At 51.5% G+C, this 17,128-nt stretch overlaps 1 protein-coding gene across 2 annotated transcripts in view; it reads left to right on the forward strand.

Annotated features, from left to right (window-relative positions):
- Window positions 1-15,813, forward strand: part of ERN1 (endoplasmic reticulum to nucleus signaling 1) — a 78,715-nt gene extending 62,902 nt beyond the window's left edge. For both annotated transcript variants that reach the window (XM_053893368.1, XM_053893367.1), the window contains exons 12-22: window positions 519-710; window positions 2,455-2,722; window positions 3,448-3,538; window positions 3,824-4,013; window positions 4,788-4,887; window positions 5,179-5,378; window positions 5,857-6,004; window positions 7,754-7,881; window positions 10,046-10,169; window positions 10,622-10,689; window positions 11,230-15,813. In XM_053893368.1, coding sequence (XP_053749343.1) covers window positions 519-710; window positions 2,455-2,722; window positions 3,448-3,538; window positions 3,824-4,013; window positions 4,788-4,887; window positions 5,179-5,378; window positions 5,857-6,004; window positions 7,754-7,881; window positions 10,046-10,169; window positions 10,622-10,689; window positions 11,230-11,442 — 1,722 coding nt within the window. In that variant the 3' untranslated portion in view covers window positions 11,443-15,813. The remainder of the gene's footprint in view (window positions 1-518; window positions 711-2,454; window positions 2,723-3,447; window positions 3,539-3,823; window positions 4,014-4,787; window positions 4,888-5,178; window positions 5,379-5,856; window positions 6,005-7,753; window positions 7,882-10,045; window positions 10,170-10,621; window positions 10,690-11,229) is intronic.
- Window positions 15,814-17,128: the final 1,315 nt, after the last annotated feature.

Below are 17,128 nucleotides of genomic sequence, written 5' to 3' on the forward strand. Positions count from 1 at the left end.
AGCAGGCTCTGCACCGTCAGTGTGGAGTCTGACACTGGGCTCGATCCCACAAACTGAGGTCATGACTTGAGCCAAAATCAAGAGTCTGACGCTTAATCCACTGAGCCACCTTTTTAATGTGACATGGTATTAGTGACCGCCAACATTTTTACCAGACTTTGTTACAGATGATTTCAGAGTTTTCCCAGTTACCAAATCTACCATCAAAGGAGGAGGTCTCTGCCTTCAGTCAGGCTTTTCAAAAGAATATGGGATCTGAAGCCATTTCCCAAAGTACTGCTGTTAGAACTCTTCCTCAGTACTGATACAATCGCTACAATAAAGCATGGCCTCTCAGGGCAGTCACTTTGATAAAGACAGCGATTGTTTGGCTTTGTGATCTTTGATGAGCTTTAAAAAAAACACATTTTACGGTGGGGGTCATTCCTGGTAAATAGTCATGACTACTCTTGACTGTTTGGCCATTTTGTATCTGGCTAGAAATTCTGCAGTGACATAGTCCCTCTGTCCCACACAAGGTTATCAACCTGGTCGAGCAGACTTCAGAAAACGCGCCCACCGCCGTTTCACAGGAGGTGGAGGAGAAGTTCGAGCATGCCCCCGCTAAGCCCGAGGCCCCCGTGGACTCTGTGCTGAAGGACATAGCCACCATCATCCTGAGCACCTTCCTGCTTATCGGCTGGGTGGCCTTCATCATCACCTACCCCTTGGTAAAGCTCGGCCCCTTCCCTTTGCCTTCCTGTATGTTTTTGAACTGTGCTGGTCACCTGATGTGCATGACAAACGAGCAGATATGTTTCCTTTCACATTTAAGAGTAAGTATGTGCTTCTCTTCAGAAACATTGTAATCAAAGAGACACTAGCTTCTCAGGAAATTTTTTTTACCTATGTCTTAGAGTTAACTCATTGTAAAAGCTGATCTGTAAACCTTGCTTGCAGATCATTTTAGGGTTTTTTGTTTGTTTTTATTTTTGTTTTAAGAGAAGGAAGTCCTTCTTAAAGTTTATTTATTTATCTTTGAGAGAGACAGAGACAGCGTGAGCAGGAGAGGAGCAGAGAGAGAGAGGAGGAGAGAAAGAATCCCAAGCAGGCTCCTCACTGTCCGCACAGAGCCTGATGTGGGGTTCAAACTCATGAATCCGTGAGATCGTGACCTGAGCCGAAACCAAGAGTTGGGACGCTTAACCGACTGAGCCATCCAAAGTTAACTATTTCCCTTTTTGAGAATAGTCCTAATAGATGAAAACCCACTTAACTTTCCTCCCTTACAAACTGCCTCTTAGAGACACTGGCACGAGTGAAAACGGCGGCCCCCCTTGCACTTTCTAGTTGGAAATGAGCGAGCTAAATTTACATGGTTGAATATGTTGTGGGTTGGATAAAACCTTGTAGAAGAATACTCCATATTCGAGTTGCTCAGAGCATTGAAGTGGCATCACCTGGGAATACTAGTGCCCAGGAAGCTCATGTCCCCTGCAGGAATGGCGATGACAGACCCTTCCATTGGTACAGATGGGTCCACTCCACGTGCACTGTTTTCTATTTTACCTCACACAGTCCTGCGAGGTCATTATTACTGTGCCCTGCCCACAAATGAAGAAGCTGGGCTCTGGGAAGTTAAATAACTTTCCCAGGGTTAGTCAGCCGGTGATGGATTTGAACCCAAGTTCAGAGAGAGAGAGAGAGAGTGGGGGGGGGGGGGGTGTACACGAGAACCAGAAAACTCCCAGGGGGTGTTGGCTACACACCCATCCCTTCGGTCCCCTTCCCACACAGGCGGTACAATCATGGCTCACTGCTGCTTCAAATTATGACAAAGAATTTCTCAGAACAGAGAGAAGAGTGTGGGGTATGGGGAGGGCAGCTTGATGAGATGGGGCTGGAGTGGGGCCTTGGCCAGGCGCCACATTTCAGCCACATTCTGGCTGTGTGGCCGTGGGAAGATGGCAGCAAGGTTCCGAGCCCCCGCTGCTTCCTCTGCCTGGTCGGTGGCCGTCTGTGCACTCCCCTGTCAAGTGCACAGCCGTAGTGGACGGCAAGCCTGGAGCTGCCTGTGTCCACCATGCTCCAAGCTACGTGGCATAACCATTCTTCCTCGGTTTCATTTTTGCAACCACTCCCAGACTTCCGTGAAAGTCCCAGGATTTTAGACTTAAGTGGAGCCCCCTTCATCTGGCCCAGCCTCCACCTACAGCTCAGTCCCCCCTCCCGCCCCTGTCGGGCCCGTCCAGCAGGGGGCGTGGGCTGTCCTGGGAACTCCTAACTGGCGAGAAGCACTCGAGTCTTCCAACCACCCTATCCCCCCTCCTGTGCCTTCTCACTGGTCTCGTCCCGCCCCCCACCCCTTGGGCAGCGTACCTGCTTCCTCTGCCACAGGGAGCCTCACCCTTCCAGCCTCCCTCTGTCCCCGGGGGAGCGGGCTGCACGTGTCTGGATGTGCGTTTCTCTCCCCAGAGCATGCATCAGCAGCAGCAGCTCCAGCACCAGCAGTTCCAGAAGGAACTAGAGAAAATCCAGCTCCTGCAACAGCAGCAGCTGCCCTTCCATCCCCCTGGAGACGTGGCTCAGGATGCTGAGCTCCTGGACTCGTCCGGCCTGTACTCAGAGAGCTCGGGCACCAGCAGCCCCAGCACATCCCCCAGAGCCTCCAACCACTCGCTCCACTCCAGTGGCTCTGCCTCCAGGGCTGGTGCCAGCCCCTTCCTGGAGCAGGACGATGAAGGTAAAGCGGGTTGCCATTTTGGTGCTGTTTTCTCTTTCATTTGAACACAACCCGAGAGGCATGTTCTTCAGGGGAGTCTCCGTGGGACTGTGAAGTGTCGTTTCTGAGGGCTCACCGTGTTCTCACCTAGGTCCCTTTCCCCCTGGGGGCCAGGCTTGCATGCCATCCGGGCCTCTCCCACTCGGGGGGCCTTTTGGGGTCTACCTTGTCCTCCTGCCATCTTGCCCCATAAGGGCTGGCAGTTGCTGCTGACCAGAGGTGCACTGGGCATCTGGCTTGGGGGAGTTCCTGCAGCCAGTCCGTGGCCAAGTGTGACTGCTGATCCCGGTCCCTCTGGGAAGTGGGTTCGGGCCGGTTGTCAGGGCCGATGTTCTGAGGGGATGGGTACAGAGCTAGTGTACGAGACCTGAGCCCCAGACCAGGCCACCCCTGGTCTCTTCATTGCACATCCACTGCCTGGAGGCTCCAGGCTCAAATCGTAGGCGGGTCTGTGGAGAAGCCCTGTCTTCTGACAATAATGTAAAGGCAGGAACAGAGGGCAGGAGGCGGGGGAGGTGGCAGCCCTGGGTGTCGATGCCCTGCGGGCGCTTGTTACCGGGGGGCTGGGAACCTAGAGCCTGTGAGATCCCATCTCTGAACCTGAGCTCAGGACGCTGCTACCGTTCTGGCCTCAAGGTGTTTCAGGTTAGGTTTGCTTAAAACAACTTCTTCCTGTTTTGTCCCAGATGAGGAAACCAGCATGGTGATTGTTGGGAAGATCTCATTCTGTCCCAAGGACGTGCTGGGCCACGGAGCTGAGGGCACGATTGTGTACCGGTGAGTGGATTGGAGAGCTCTGTGACTTGCCCTCACGTCCAGGTCTGTCGGCCTGCAGGTGGCACGCCAGGCTGGGGGGTGCCGCAGGGTCACGGTGGTGGCCAAGACGGAGGACTTCACCTCCAGGGAGGAAGTGCTGGCCGCGTGGTGGTCGGTCAGGGGCTACGAGGCTCCCAGGGTGGCTGCCGCATCGCAGAAGGAGCACCATGGGTCTGCGGGTCTCCCGTTTCCACAGCCTGGCTCGCCGCCCCCCCCCCCAAACCAGCCTGTGATCTTTGTCCTCAGGGGCATGTTCGACAACCGCGATGTGGCCGTCAAGAGGATCCTCCCCGAGTGTTTCAGTTTCGCGGACCGTGAGGTCCAGCTGCTTCGGGAATCAGACGAGCACCCCAACGTGATTCGTTACTTCTGCACGGAGAGGGACCGGCAGTTCCAGTACATTGCCATCGAGCTGTGTGCGGCCACCCTGCAGGAGGTGGGTGCCCCCCGGGGCCGCTTTGCCTTCGTCCTGCGGCCTCCCTGCTCCTGGAGGCAGGTGGCACGAGAGACTGTCATTTCTTTTCCCTTTATTTCTCTGTATTCACTTTACTGAAGTTACAACACCACACACTCACGTAGATGAACAGTTGGTGCATGTGACGGGGCTCACACCCATGTAACCACAAACAATCCGGTTGGAGGGTATTTTTATCACCTCAGCTTCAGTTGGGTGGGATGGTCTTTGGTTACAGTTAGTATCTCTGTCCCTCCGCCTCCAGAAAACCTGGCAGTTGTTCTCCCGGTGGGTTAGGGCTGCTCTGGGCTTGGAGGATGCTGGTTGAGGAGTCAGGTCATTGAGACCATCCAGCGAACTCCTTTTGCTCAGTCTCCAGGCTCACGTGACACTATGTCAGTATCAAACACCTGCAGGTTTGCCTGTAGGAGGCAGTGAACTTGAGTTCCTTGCCCTCTTACCTTTCTCACCGCACACGAGCCAGCTGGAACTTTTAAGTTCGCCTACGGCTGCCAGAGAAAGTCTGTGAGCAAATGTGCATTTGGACAGAGTGTGGTCAGTACAACTTCCCGTTTCTTTCTTAAAACAGGATCAGAGAAAATGAGCCAACCTAATCCCAAACATTAATTAAGGCCAAAAGTTGCAGGCAGGACTTTCCTGAATACAATTGAATCACTTAGAGAAAAAAAGTGCTGTGTGGAGGGGCCCGTCCCCAAGGGCTGTGTGCGTGACCTGGCTGTCGTGTGTCTCTTGCAGTACGTGGAGCAGAAGGACTTCGCCCACCTCGGCCTGGAGCCCATCACCTTGCTGCAGCAGACCACCTCGGGCCTGGCCCATTTGCACTCCCTCAACATTGGTGAGAAGCTTCCCCTGTATTTACCAGCCGCGGCCCGGTGGGGAGCTCCCTTGCTGGGGAGGGGTCCTTGCCTCTGCTGAGAATCTCAGCATCCTCGCTGGTGTGCCTGTGGGGTTTTTAGGTGGCCTTTTGAGAATAAGAATTTGAGGAGGAATCTTTCACAGCTGCAAACCAGAAAACCCTTAGAGGTCTGGCGGGCCCGCTGGGAGTCCGTGAAGAGTGCACTCCCCGCCGCAGGAGGAGGCCCGACGCCACTGGTAAATACCAGACTGATCTGGAGTTTTCTATTAGTTCACAGAGACCTGAAGCCCCACAACATTCTCCTGTCCATGCCCAACGCACATGGCAGGATCAAGGCCATGATCTCTGACTTCGGCCTCTGCAAGAAGCTGGCTGTGGGCAGGCACAGTTTCAGCCGCCGCTCAGGAGTGCCTGGCACAGAAGGCTGGATCGCTCCGGAGATGCTGAGCGAGGACTGTAAGGACAATCCCGTGAGTAGTGGGAGCAGCTCTGGGGAAAACTGCCAGCCTCTCGCATCTTCGGGGACGAGAGCCTCCGCATTCAAGACTTGGGGGCTGCGGCGCACGTAGCTGGAACATGACAGTTCTTTATCAAAGAGCTTCTGTGTGAATAGCATGCTGCTGGCGTTTTCCATGTGGTCTCGTGTTCAGACAAGTGAAAGGGGCAGCTCCCGTAGTAGTGTGGGCAGTTGTCCGTGTCTCCCCCCTACTTTTCAGTCACTTCCAACCCCAGCCAGTTGGCTCTAGAGCCCACGTTCCACTGCGAACACCGACCCTCATGCAGCCCCTGCGGGTGCCAGCGCTGCTCTGGGCACTTCCGGTGTGCTAGTCCAGTCTCCCGGGACCCTTCAAGGTGGTAGAAGCAACAGCAGCACTCCTGTCCTTGCTGCTTCTCAGTGAGGATGAGAATTTTCCAGAAGCCTCTCACACCCTGCGTCTCTCTTTTCAGACCTACACAGTGGACATCTTCTCTGCGGGCTGTGTCTTTTACTACGTGATATCTGAGGGCAGCCACCCTTTTGGCAAGTCCCTGCAGCGGCAGGCCAACATCCTCCTGGGCGCCTACAGCCTCGACTGCTTACACCCGGAGAAGCATGGTGAGTGGGCGGCAGGGGACGGTTGGGAGCCGCTCCGGCTGACCACGTGGCCCCTGAGCCCTGGGAGGGCGCCAGCCCTGTGCTTCCAGAGGCCCTTCTTTCCAACCGCTGGCCCTGTGGGCCTCAGTGCATCGCTGACTCACTCCAAAGCTGGTAGAAGGTTGGGTTGTCTTTGGAGCATCTCCTCCTGAAGGCACACAGCTCTGAGGTTCCTTCAGGTCCCCCAGTTACCTGTGTGACCCGGGCAAGGACCTCTATTTTCCAGCTTGTGGCTTGTGAGCATTTAATAGTCCCTTCCTGCGCTGACATTCAGGACAGTCGTCCGTGCTCCATAAACTCGTGTGCAGGCCGGTGATCAGGGGGTGTGGCTGGGCGGGGGGGCAGACACCTGGGTCTTGCTCTCTGGGTGCAGGGGAGACAGGTCTTTTTCCTGACTTCAGCGTTTCCTGTGTTAAAATTGGCCCATGACACCCAGTGCCACCTTTTTAAAAAATGTAAAACTAACCTACTGTTTTAGATTAATTTTTATTATTCCTTGTAGAAGAAGATTAGCAAAAAAGATCCATAATCCCATTACACAGTGATGAATTCCTGCTATTAATACTTTTGTATATCTTATTCCAATCATGTATTTAGTTAGATATGCGTACTTTTGTAAAATAAATAAATAGTACATACTCTTTTTTGGCATGCTTTTTTTTCTTACATGCCTTTATTTTTATTTTGTTCTTTTTTATGGGTAATTGTTATTTTTTAATTTATTGATTTATTTTTAGTTTACATCCAAGTTAGCATATGGTGCAACAATGATTTCAGGGGTAGATTCCTTAATGCCCCTTACTCATTCAGCCCATCCCCCCTCCCACAACCCCTCCAGTAACCCTCTGTTTGTTCTCCATATTTAAGAGTCTCTTATGTTTTGTCCCCCTCCCTGTTTTTGTATTATTTTTGCTTCCCCTCCCTTGTGTTCATCTGTTCTGTGTCTTAAACTCCTCGTATAAGTGAAGTTATATGATATTTGTTTTTCTCTATTTCGCTTAGCATGATACCTTCTAGTTCCATCCACGTGGTTGCAAATGGAAAGCTTTGATGCTTTTTGATTGCCGAGTAATAACTCCATTGTGTATATATATACCACATCTTCTTTATCCATCCACCCATCGATGGACATTTGGGCTCTTTTCATACTTTGGCTATTGTTGATAGTTGGCATGCTTGTTTTTTAACATCATCTTGAATATCTCTCCAAGTTGATAGGTATTTCACCAGGGCATCGTTTTTTTTTAACATTTTTTTTTTTTTTATTGTTTATTTATTTTTGAGAGAGAGCGGGAGACAGAGAATCCGAAGCAGGCTTCAGGCTCTGAGCTGTCAGCACAGAGCCTGACACGGGGCTCAAACTCATGAACCATGAGATCGTGACCTGAGCCGAAGTCAGACCCTCAACCGACTGAGCCACCCAGATACCCCTTACCAGGGCATCGTTCTAATAGCACAGCCCAGTACGTGGAGGCAGTGTTACCAAAGCCTCCGACAGTGGGTATTTCCAGTTACTTCTTTTCACAGACTGTGTGGTGAGGACTCCCCTTATCAGCTGAAGCTTGTGCAAGTTCTTAATTACGCTATTGGAGTGAGGTTGTGTCAGTAGAATCTTGAATCAAAAGGCACATGCACCGTTAAGGTTTGAGTATTTCATGGCGGCTGTGGGCCGGTGATAATCAGTTACTTGTTTATTTTCCTCCTCTGTAGAAGACGTCATTGCCCGGGAATTAATAGAGAAGATGATCGCAATGGATCCTCAGAAACGCCCCTCTGCGAAGCATGTGCTGAAGCACCCGTTCTTCTGGAGCCTGGAAAAGCAGCTCCAGTTCTTCCAGGTACATCTCTTGTTTGTGGTTTGTTTGTTATCAAAAGTCTTCATTTAACTTCTTCCAGATTTTGAAAGTACAGCAAAAAGCAAAAATAAAATAAAATAAAATAATAAAATAAAATAAAATAAAATAAAATAAAATAAAATAAAATAAATAAAATAAAATAAAATAAAATAAAATAATAAAATAAAATAAAATAAAATAAAATAATAAAATAAAATAAAAAAATAAAATATCAAAAAACAAATGGCTCCTAATCCCATAACCAAGAGATAACCATGGTCGACATTTTAAAATACCTTTTTCATATAGATAAAAATGTGATTAGGATCAAACCATATATACAATTTTGTATCCTTTTTTTTTTTTTACAGTACATAATATTTTAATATAGTATTTTATTACAGTATTAATAGTACTGTATTAATATGGTGTTTAATGTAGAATTTTAACATAATCTTTCTCCATGTTAAAGTTCTAAAACTTTAATGACTAGTGCTCTGTCATATGCTATATTCTGGGAACTTTCAAATACAAAAGTGGAGGGAATACTATAATGAACTCCCGTTTACCCATCAGCCAGCTCCAGCAATTACTACCTGAACCTCTGCTCTCTCTCCACCGCTCTCCACCCGATTACTTCGAAGCAAATCATAGGCATCGTATTTCATTCAGGTCTCATAAATCTAAACGTTTACTCACATTGGGCTCTTTCTATCCTTTTTAACTCAGTCTTTGCCCAGATGTCTCTTTGCTTGAGGTGGATTCTGAGATGTTAAATTGTAGGATCAGTAGCTGTGAGCTCCTTCAGTGGTTTGGCTGTGTGAAGGCTTTGTAGTCGAGCCTTCTGGGGTCAGATCAGCATGGCTCAATCCAGACACACCAGCTCTGAGAAGCAGGCACACGCGGGCAGTGCTTTTCCTCCTGGGCCTGGATCGGAGGGGAACTTGGGTTTAGGAGTGATCATCAAAGTGTCCTGGAGTCTGACTAGAGCTTTGGTTCTGGTGTAACTCCCAACATGTAAGCGCCTTGAGGGCAGGAGTGGTTGGTTTCTGGATTCGTTGCTGTGTCCCCACTGCCCAGGACATAGCCTGGCACATGGCAGATGCTTAGTCACTGTTTGGATGGATTGGGAAGGGGAGGGTTTCGTGCCCTTCTCCATGGCAGCAGTGAGTGTGGATAACATCAGGCTCGTTCTCTGTGTTGCACAGGTCATAACCTTCGAGTTCTGAGGTCACTTGTCCTGCAGGGACTTCTGAAAACTAGCCAGGTTCCTTTGATGATGATCAGATGTAGGGCAGGAATAGAGCTCACAGAAAGGGACCTCCACCCCTCTGTGGGTTAGGATTAAAACTCTTAAGTTTTGCCAAGTCCCGTGTCTTGTGAACACACCAGGCTTCCGTTGTATCGACCAGCTATACCCGCTTTGCAGAAGTTGTCCCTCCAAGGCTTGCCCATGGCGGGTACAAGTCCGAGAGTCGGCCAGCCAGGCTCCATCTTCATCAGAGAAGGAAGAGACCGTGGCCGGTGAGGCTGTGCGGCGTTAACGTGTGTGGGGCTCGCCGCTCCCGTTTCCTCGGCTGTTGGAGCTCGTGCCCAAGCTGTGTCCCTCAAACACGGTCCAGGCCCTCTGCAGCCCACACTCTTGTCAGCAGCTCTCTCCCTCTACAAGAGGGCTTCATCTGTCTTCTCTAATTGTTTGCATGAGGACTGATGGCCAGGCCTAGATTTGCGCTTGTCCCGTTGCCCTGGGTGGTGGAAAAGCGCAAGATGCAAATCAAAATTGAGCTCTGGTGGTGGTGGTGGTGCTTGTTGTCCGTTGATGAACACGGGTTGCACACAGGGGCTCCGTGTGGCACGTCGTACGTGTGCACATGGGTGACACGTGGGTGAGGCGTTAGGGTTTGTGGAGAGGTGTGGCACATCTCTGTCACAGAGATGTCCGTTTGGGCCCCTCCCCTGTGAACCCCAGACACGGCTGCTCACGGGGGAGAAGTGAATGGATCGTGAGGGGACAGAGACAGGACGCTCGCTGCCGGTTCTGAGGCAGACTTCAGTCTGGGCCTGCGGCTTGCGGGGCAGTGACCGTTCCGTGACCTGGTGTTTCACTCCTCCAGCTTCTGCTTCTCTGCACACTGACCGTCACCTGCTGCCCTTGTCACCCTCATAGGACGTGAGTGACCGAATAGAAAAGGAATCCCTGGACGGCCCGATAGTGAAGCAGCTGGAGCGAGGCGGGAGAGCCGTGGTAAAGACGGACTGGAGAGAGAACATCACCGTCCCCCTGCAGACAGGTGACCGTGCCGAGGCCCTGACAGCAGATGTTGGCAGACGCGTTCCAAGAGCAGCGGCCGTTTCTAGGAAGTGAACGTGGAATTGGCAACTCCAGGCTGTTTGGGCTCCAAATCCCCCTCGCAGGGTTGAGGCTTTTGTGGGCGTGTCCTCTGGGGTTTGGGCACAAATCAGACCTTTACACTGACGTGGGTTTCGTGTGCGTCCCTTAGGGTGACAGGTGAGTGATGGCTGCCCTGCCCTCACTGGTTATTCCTGGTTGTGGGTGCAACCAGGAGGCAGAATTCAGACTGCCACTGCCCTCGGGTTCACTCTGGGGGGCACACTCCTGTCAGTCACAAGTATGGCAGAGTTATGTCGTGTCTCAGTCTGATCGCTTAATCCCGGGGAACCCCAGCAGTCCTTTTCTTTGGAAATGTGTTTGTTACATTGTAGTCCTTGTTTTTTTCCCTAGATCTGCGTAAATTCAGAACCTATAAAGGTGGCTCTGTCCGCGACCTTCTCCGAGCCATGAGAAACAAGGTAAGGGGGGTGAACCCCAGATGAGACCAGCAGCCGGGGTACAACCACCCTCCTCCTCCTTTCTGTCCTCTGGGGCCTTCCATTCATACTAGAATCCTGACCTCGCGGAGGCTCTTCTGTGTTGCCTTGGACGGGTTTTCTCTTCAGGGACGTTGTGAGGAGTTCCGCTCTGGGAAGCAGGCTCTCTGATGCTGCTGTTGTCTGTGGTGACTTTTGTATGCCCTGTGCCTGCCTGATACAGCGCCGCCGTATAAACTCCCTTAATGGAGACCTTCCCACGCAGCCTGGCCCGCGGGCCACTCTGGTAGGGAAGCTCCCTCCCGCCTTCACAGCACTGGGCCAGGCCCAGCTCTGAGGCCCCCTCCTGAGGGAGGGGAAGCAAGTAAGATAAACAGATGGACTGTGGGTCCCTAAGCCTTTTCTCCTTTCAGAAAACCAGCTAACATCCTGTCTTCCTTGGATAGTAAGAGGGTCTTTTAGCGGTGTTTCCCAGCTTCCCAGCTGCTAACCGCCGTGTCTGTGTGTCCGCCCTGTTTGCAGAAGCACCACTACCGGGAGCTCCCCGCGGAGGTGCGGGAGACGCTGGGCTCTCTCCCCGACGACTTTGTGCGCTACTTCACGTCCCGCTTCCCCCACCTCCTCCCCCACACCTACCGGGCCATGGAGCCCTGCAGCCACGAGAGGCTCTTCCAGCCTTACTACTGCCACGAGCCCCCAGAGCTCCGGCCCCCCGTGACTCCAGACGCCCTTTGAGCCGGGGTGGCCGCCGTTCTGGTGGCCCCAGCTGTGACTGAGGGCCTGGTCTCTACCAGTCCGAGCCTGATGCCTCCCGGCTTAGCAGGGAGACCAGGCCCCCAAACCAAGTGCCTTGAGCCCGCTCTACAGCCAGCAGAAGATGATGCTCACCCCAGGAAGTGGGGAACACGACCCCCCCGCCTTGGCCTGTAGGATGCTGGGAAGCTGTTGGCCATGAGAGCTTTACGTTCGGGGGTCCTCTGCTGAGGAGGGCCCGTCGCAGAGGCAGCGAAGGAGGCATCCTCCACCTCCTCGTGGACACACGTGCTTCAGACTTACACTTGTTTGTAAACTTCCTGTTTGATGTCAGCCTATGAGGAAGAGAGAGGAGGGAGTGCTACGTTTTGCCTACAGGCAGGACCAGGAGCATCTCTCTCCTCGACCAGCTAGGCTGAGACGCACTCAGTGCAGCCTCTGCTCGGAGTGGGGCTCCAGAGGTGAGCGGCGCTAAGGAGGAGGAAGACGTTCAGAGGGTGTCGTTCCCCAGGGATCACAGATGCCTCACTCATCATGAACGTGCCCAAAGCCTCCCAGGTCACTATAACCAGTGTTCCCTGGGGGCAGCGAAGAGTCTGGAGTGTGGGGCGTGGCATTGGGACAGATCAGCACCACATGCCCCGGTGGCCTTCGGTGGATTTAAGGGGGTGCTTAGGAGCATTTGGGGGCGAGGGGTGGTAAGTTCCCCATCACGAAGAGCAGCACCCAGGCGAGAGCAGGCCAAATAGGACCCTCTCAGCCACCCTGGGAGAGCCCTGGGCCAGCAGGTGGGCAATGAGGTTCCCCCATCCCTGGACCCGGCAGGACGGGCCAGGGGGGCGGAGCCAAGGCCAGGGTCACCACTCGCTTCGTGGGCAGGTTTTTATGTTTCTCCTGGCAGATTTTAATAACTTTCTCTTTTGAACATACTGTAGAATGCTGCGTTAGCATAGGTAAGCTGAACTTGAAGTTTACTTGTGAAGAAGCTAAATGCAAGATCTATAGTACACTTTCTCTTTTGTGTGGCACCAAAAGTCTCCACCCCCTCCAGAAAGAGCGTTCGTGTTCAGAACGTGCTCTACTGCTGAGGAGTAAAACATTAGAGCAAGGCTATATACATCCATGAAACAGCTTCGAAGTGATATTCTCTACATTATGTCAGTACCATCTTTTTTGCTAAAACTAGTTTAATTTTTAACTTTAGTTTCAGTCAAAAATTCCTCTGTCTTTTCTCTACCGAGAGCCTTAGCAGTTAAGTGAGATCAGGGTACGAAGTAAGGAGATGTCTCCCGTGTCCTTTGTCCAGCCGGGTGAGCACATCATCACGCTGCCTTCAGTGCTGGCGACCGACCTCCGAGACTCCACTCAGGAGCGAGTGTGTACTGACGGACCGAGAACTCACTGTTTGTTCTGTGACGTGCTTGCTGATTTGTACGAGGGCCTTCTGCCTTCGTAGAATTCAGTTCCCTTTCATAATGCCTGAAGTCACTTTTTTTCTTAAATTAGCATTATCCTGCGTCTTTAAACCTCATCAGTTACCTCATTGATACCTTGGAACCCTGGCGTTTTTGGCTGACATCGTGGGATCTTCTGCCATACTTCCCGTTTTTCAGGAACACAGCCAGACGCCTCTCCTCTCCCTGCTCTGATGCACCCGCACCATTGTCTGTATGGCTCTGTGGTTGGTCACTTCACAGCCGGGCCTGAGTGGTGATGGCCTGCCAGGCAGTCAGGCGGAGAAGGTGCCACAGGGGACGAACAGGGCCGTCGGCCCTCTGTGCTGCCGGCACCTGGCCTGCTTTGGTCTCATGGCTGAACAGTGTCCTGGGGGGAGTAGTCAGGTCACTTCTGGCTGCCCAGGGTTTGTGTCCTCTCCCTATCTGGGCCCACCTTGTCTCCAGGATGGCTGTTTTTTAAATGCCTTTTCTCTTTATCCCCTTCATTTCTAACCACCCACCTTTCTCAAACTCCTGTATTCGATATATTTTATTTTGAGTAGTCACTGTGTGAGCAGGCAGGATCCTGGGTGCTGGGGATGCAGAGGTAAACAAGATAGGCAAAACCTCTGCTTTTTAAAGAGCGTGGAGTGAGAGAGAAAGTAAGAAAGTAAGCAGAAAGTAAGCACCAGTACTCCCGGAAAAGCCAGAGGGTGGGCAAGGGCATTCATTTGCTGTTTACACTTCTTCTTTCTTAAAGCTGCCTGTGACCCAGAACCCGTCTGATCTGGTCAAGTCTGCTCCGTTGGCCTTCTGTCCGTCGCTTTTCAGAATCTGGTCACTCATCAGTCCCTCGGGTGGTTTGAAGAGGTCTCTCGTGTGGGCACTTGTCGTGGAAACACCTTGGGCATCATCTGCTATATCTTGTTCTAATCTGTAGAATTCTGGTTTCCTGTTGTGCTCAGCGTAGCGGGAAGGTGTCTTTTGCTAGAACAGGGTTTTTCAGCCGTGTGCGTCGCGTAGCAGCTGAGCTATTTGATCTTTAGTGTGATTTCTAGAAGGCTGTTTAACTTTTTAGAAGTACGCTACTTTCATTTTTTTCCGACAGAATTTAGTCGCATCTGTTAGGAACCCCAGGGACACTCTCATTAAATCTTGTCTTGAACCTCGCGTTGAATCGGTCTTCGGTGCGCCTGCCAGAATTTCTCCTGTTGCTTCTTGAGTCTTTTTGACTTCAGCATATAAAGAGCTCACATGTCACTAGGTATCAGAGCACTTGCACTTTTGGGGAATCACTGGTGTCCTTGGTAAGTCACCGAATCATCTAGTGGCCGACATAAAACCCGGGGCGCGGCAGGCTCTCCCTCCCTCTCCCTCTCCATGCCATAGTCCTCCTTGGTTCTTTCCGGTGAGACCTCACTCTGGCACATATTAGAGGATCCACAGGTTAGCGGGTCCAGCGAAGTATTTTCTTTCTGCCAACTCTAGAGGAAAGGTGTTTATCTCAGAGTCAACTTTGGTGAGGTTTTGTGCGAATGTGACTTGTTTCCCGTTGCAGTTTCTCTCACTGCCGTGAAAGATGAACCGGCTGCCCCCCTCGCACTTGTAGGGGGCCTCTGGCCTGTAGGCCTTTCTCCTCTCAGCTGCTGTCTCTTCAGAAGCCGCGCTCTGGCCAGGCCTGGATGTCCCGAGACTGCTTTCATTCTCCAGCCCTGTTCATTGCATCCTTGGCCTTGAAGTCCTCACAGAGGGTAGACTGGTTCTTTGCCCCCCAAGAGCTGGATGAGGAAGCACACAGCACACCTGTAAAGAGTCTCTAAGTTCTCTTTAGCTTTCTCTCTGCTCGTTTAGTTCCTGAAATCCCTTTTCTTTGTACGTGTCAGTGTCTTTTCCTTGCTGATGCCTTCACCATCCCGGAGCAGTCCTTTCAGTTGAGTTTGGCTTGGCATTGGTCTTTCCTAGGAGAGAGTCACCAGGTGTCCCATACGGATGGGCCCAAATTCCGCCTTCCAAGGTTGGACCATTACCTTTTAAATCAAAGTGTCCCTTCTTCCCATACTTTGTTTCTTTTATGAAACAGTGATTTCCCGTGAGTAACCCAGGTTCCCGTTTCTTGTATCAGCGCGTAAACCCTTTCTGTTTTCATTGGACAACCACAAAGAAAGCATCTGCGATGAGCCTACCACTGGAGCAGCCTTAACGCTTCTGGCCAAAGCCCGCACCCCGCTCGCTTCACCCTGTGCTCTCTGTGTGTTCGGCGGGTACAGTATTTCTTTTCAGTATCCCAAAAGCTGTGACGGGGGAGTCCCCACTTACCTAGAAAGCATTACCAGTCAAACATGCGGCATTCTCAGATGCAGACCTTACGTAGTGTTCCTTTTGCAATGACCTATTTATTTAACCTATTTATATTTATTTAATTTTTACTCTGACGTATACCCGGTTACAATTGCACTTGCTTTGAAAGCACATCAGATTTGTTTTGGACAACACACCCCTGACCATTTTAAAACTGGAAAAGTTCTACTGTATCCTTCCACGGAATGGATGCCTCACAGTGGTTTTGTCATTAAAGGGTGAATGATTTGGTCAGGGTAAAAATTTTCATTTTTAAGTGATTTTTTTTAAAGAAAATTCTGTGCCATTGTGTCTTCTCTGTGGACGGTTGTTTAATGGGTATGTGTTAATTGTGTGATAGAATCCTCTTTGTGAACCTACAATCCTCTTTTTAGCTTTATATTTTATAAACTGCCAGATTGTACAATTTTTATGTGTATTTTTAAAGCTTGATGTGAGGGTAATTATCTAAGTTAAACAGCCTATTTTTGTACCTCCTGTACAGTTTTATAATTCTGCTGATTCATGATGGCGTCTCATGTTGCGCCAATGATAAATAAAGGTAGTTTTAGATCCGGAAGTTGATTTCATCTTCTTAAAGACTTGACCTTGACCCTCATCTTCAGGCAAGGGGTCACTCCCAGCTCTCTTCCTGGGTGTGATGTCTGGGTGGTGAAGGCGAGCGGCTGACTCAGCGGGTAGGGGGACGCGGTTGCCCGCCGGCATCCACGGCAGGGTCCGGGGGGCTGGAACGTCCTCCTTGGCGGCTGTGGGAAAACGTTCTTTGAAACCCTGCAGGGAGTCCCCAAAAGTATTGGTTTGGGCTGAATTCCAGGAAGCTGGCCAGGCTGGGACCAAACTGCCCCATGGCAAGTTTGGGGTGTGTGTACAGTGAATGGGGTACTGGACCGAAAAGCCCGTGAAGGGATTAAAGCCACTGCAGTCACGGCCAGCACAGTGCTGGGAAAGCCATGATCTGAGCGTGTCAGGCGCACGTAATCCGTCCACCCACACGCCAGGGAACGAGCCCAGTGGCCAGTCTGGTTGGAATTTTGGATCCTGCCAGCGTGCTTCCTGCTTTCCTCCCCCCATCCCGTCTGGTGAAAGCGGAGGAGGCTCCTCTTTCTCTTGCATCATGGAAAGGGACCGCTCACAATGCACTGGGACTGGCTTCTTCTGCTCTGCCTGCCACCGTCCCATCCCCCGGCCTCAGTGGGACCCCAGGACCATCCCCGAGAACTGTGGACACACCCTCCCTCCGAAGCTCTGGGTCTTGGATGTGGACAAATCCCAGGAAGTGTGAGGGGGCTGCGGGATGCCGTGGACGCCTGCCCGCTGCCTCCTACCATCTGATGCAACAGCACAGACCGCTCTTGGGTTCCCCACGGAGCTGCTAAGCCAGGGCAGGGGCCACATGTTGAATTGGCCCAGGCCAGGGAGGCAGACAACTGGCTGCAGCCTTAGCTGGCTCTGAGAGCAGTGAGAGAGGTGCGGGTCCTCAGGAGGAAGGCCAGCAGGTAGTTGGGACACTGGCATGGCCAGGGCCATGGTTCTGGGCCACCGAGGCAGGGCTTGCTGTTTTGCATGCTGAGTCAATGTTGGGCTGTGAAAAAGGGTACTTTTTTCTGAGCGTTTGATACATTTCATGAGGTAAATGTGTATATACACACAACAGTATTTCATCAGCAAAGGCACCCGCTTGTACTCCATTATTTGTCCCCTTCATCATTTATGCTGGATGCATGCCATAGCTAGGAGAGCTCATGAAGAGCCAAGTAACATCCCCACCCGCCTGCCCTTCCCACTGGGCCAGGCACTGCTGGGGCATCCTGTGCCCTGATCACACGTTGGCCTTCTTCTCTCCCCCTGCAGACCAACATTTCCTTTAAGATCAA

Source organism: Panthera pardus, unplaced genomic scaffold, assembly GCF_024362965.1.
Source record: "Panthera pardus isolate Hobbes unplaced genomic scaffold, ASM2436296v1 HiC_scaffold_3, whole genome shotgun sequence".
NCBI lineage: Eukaryota > Metazoa > Chordata > Mammalia > Carnivora > Felidae > Panthera > Panthera pardus.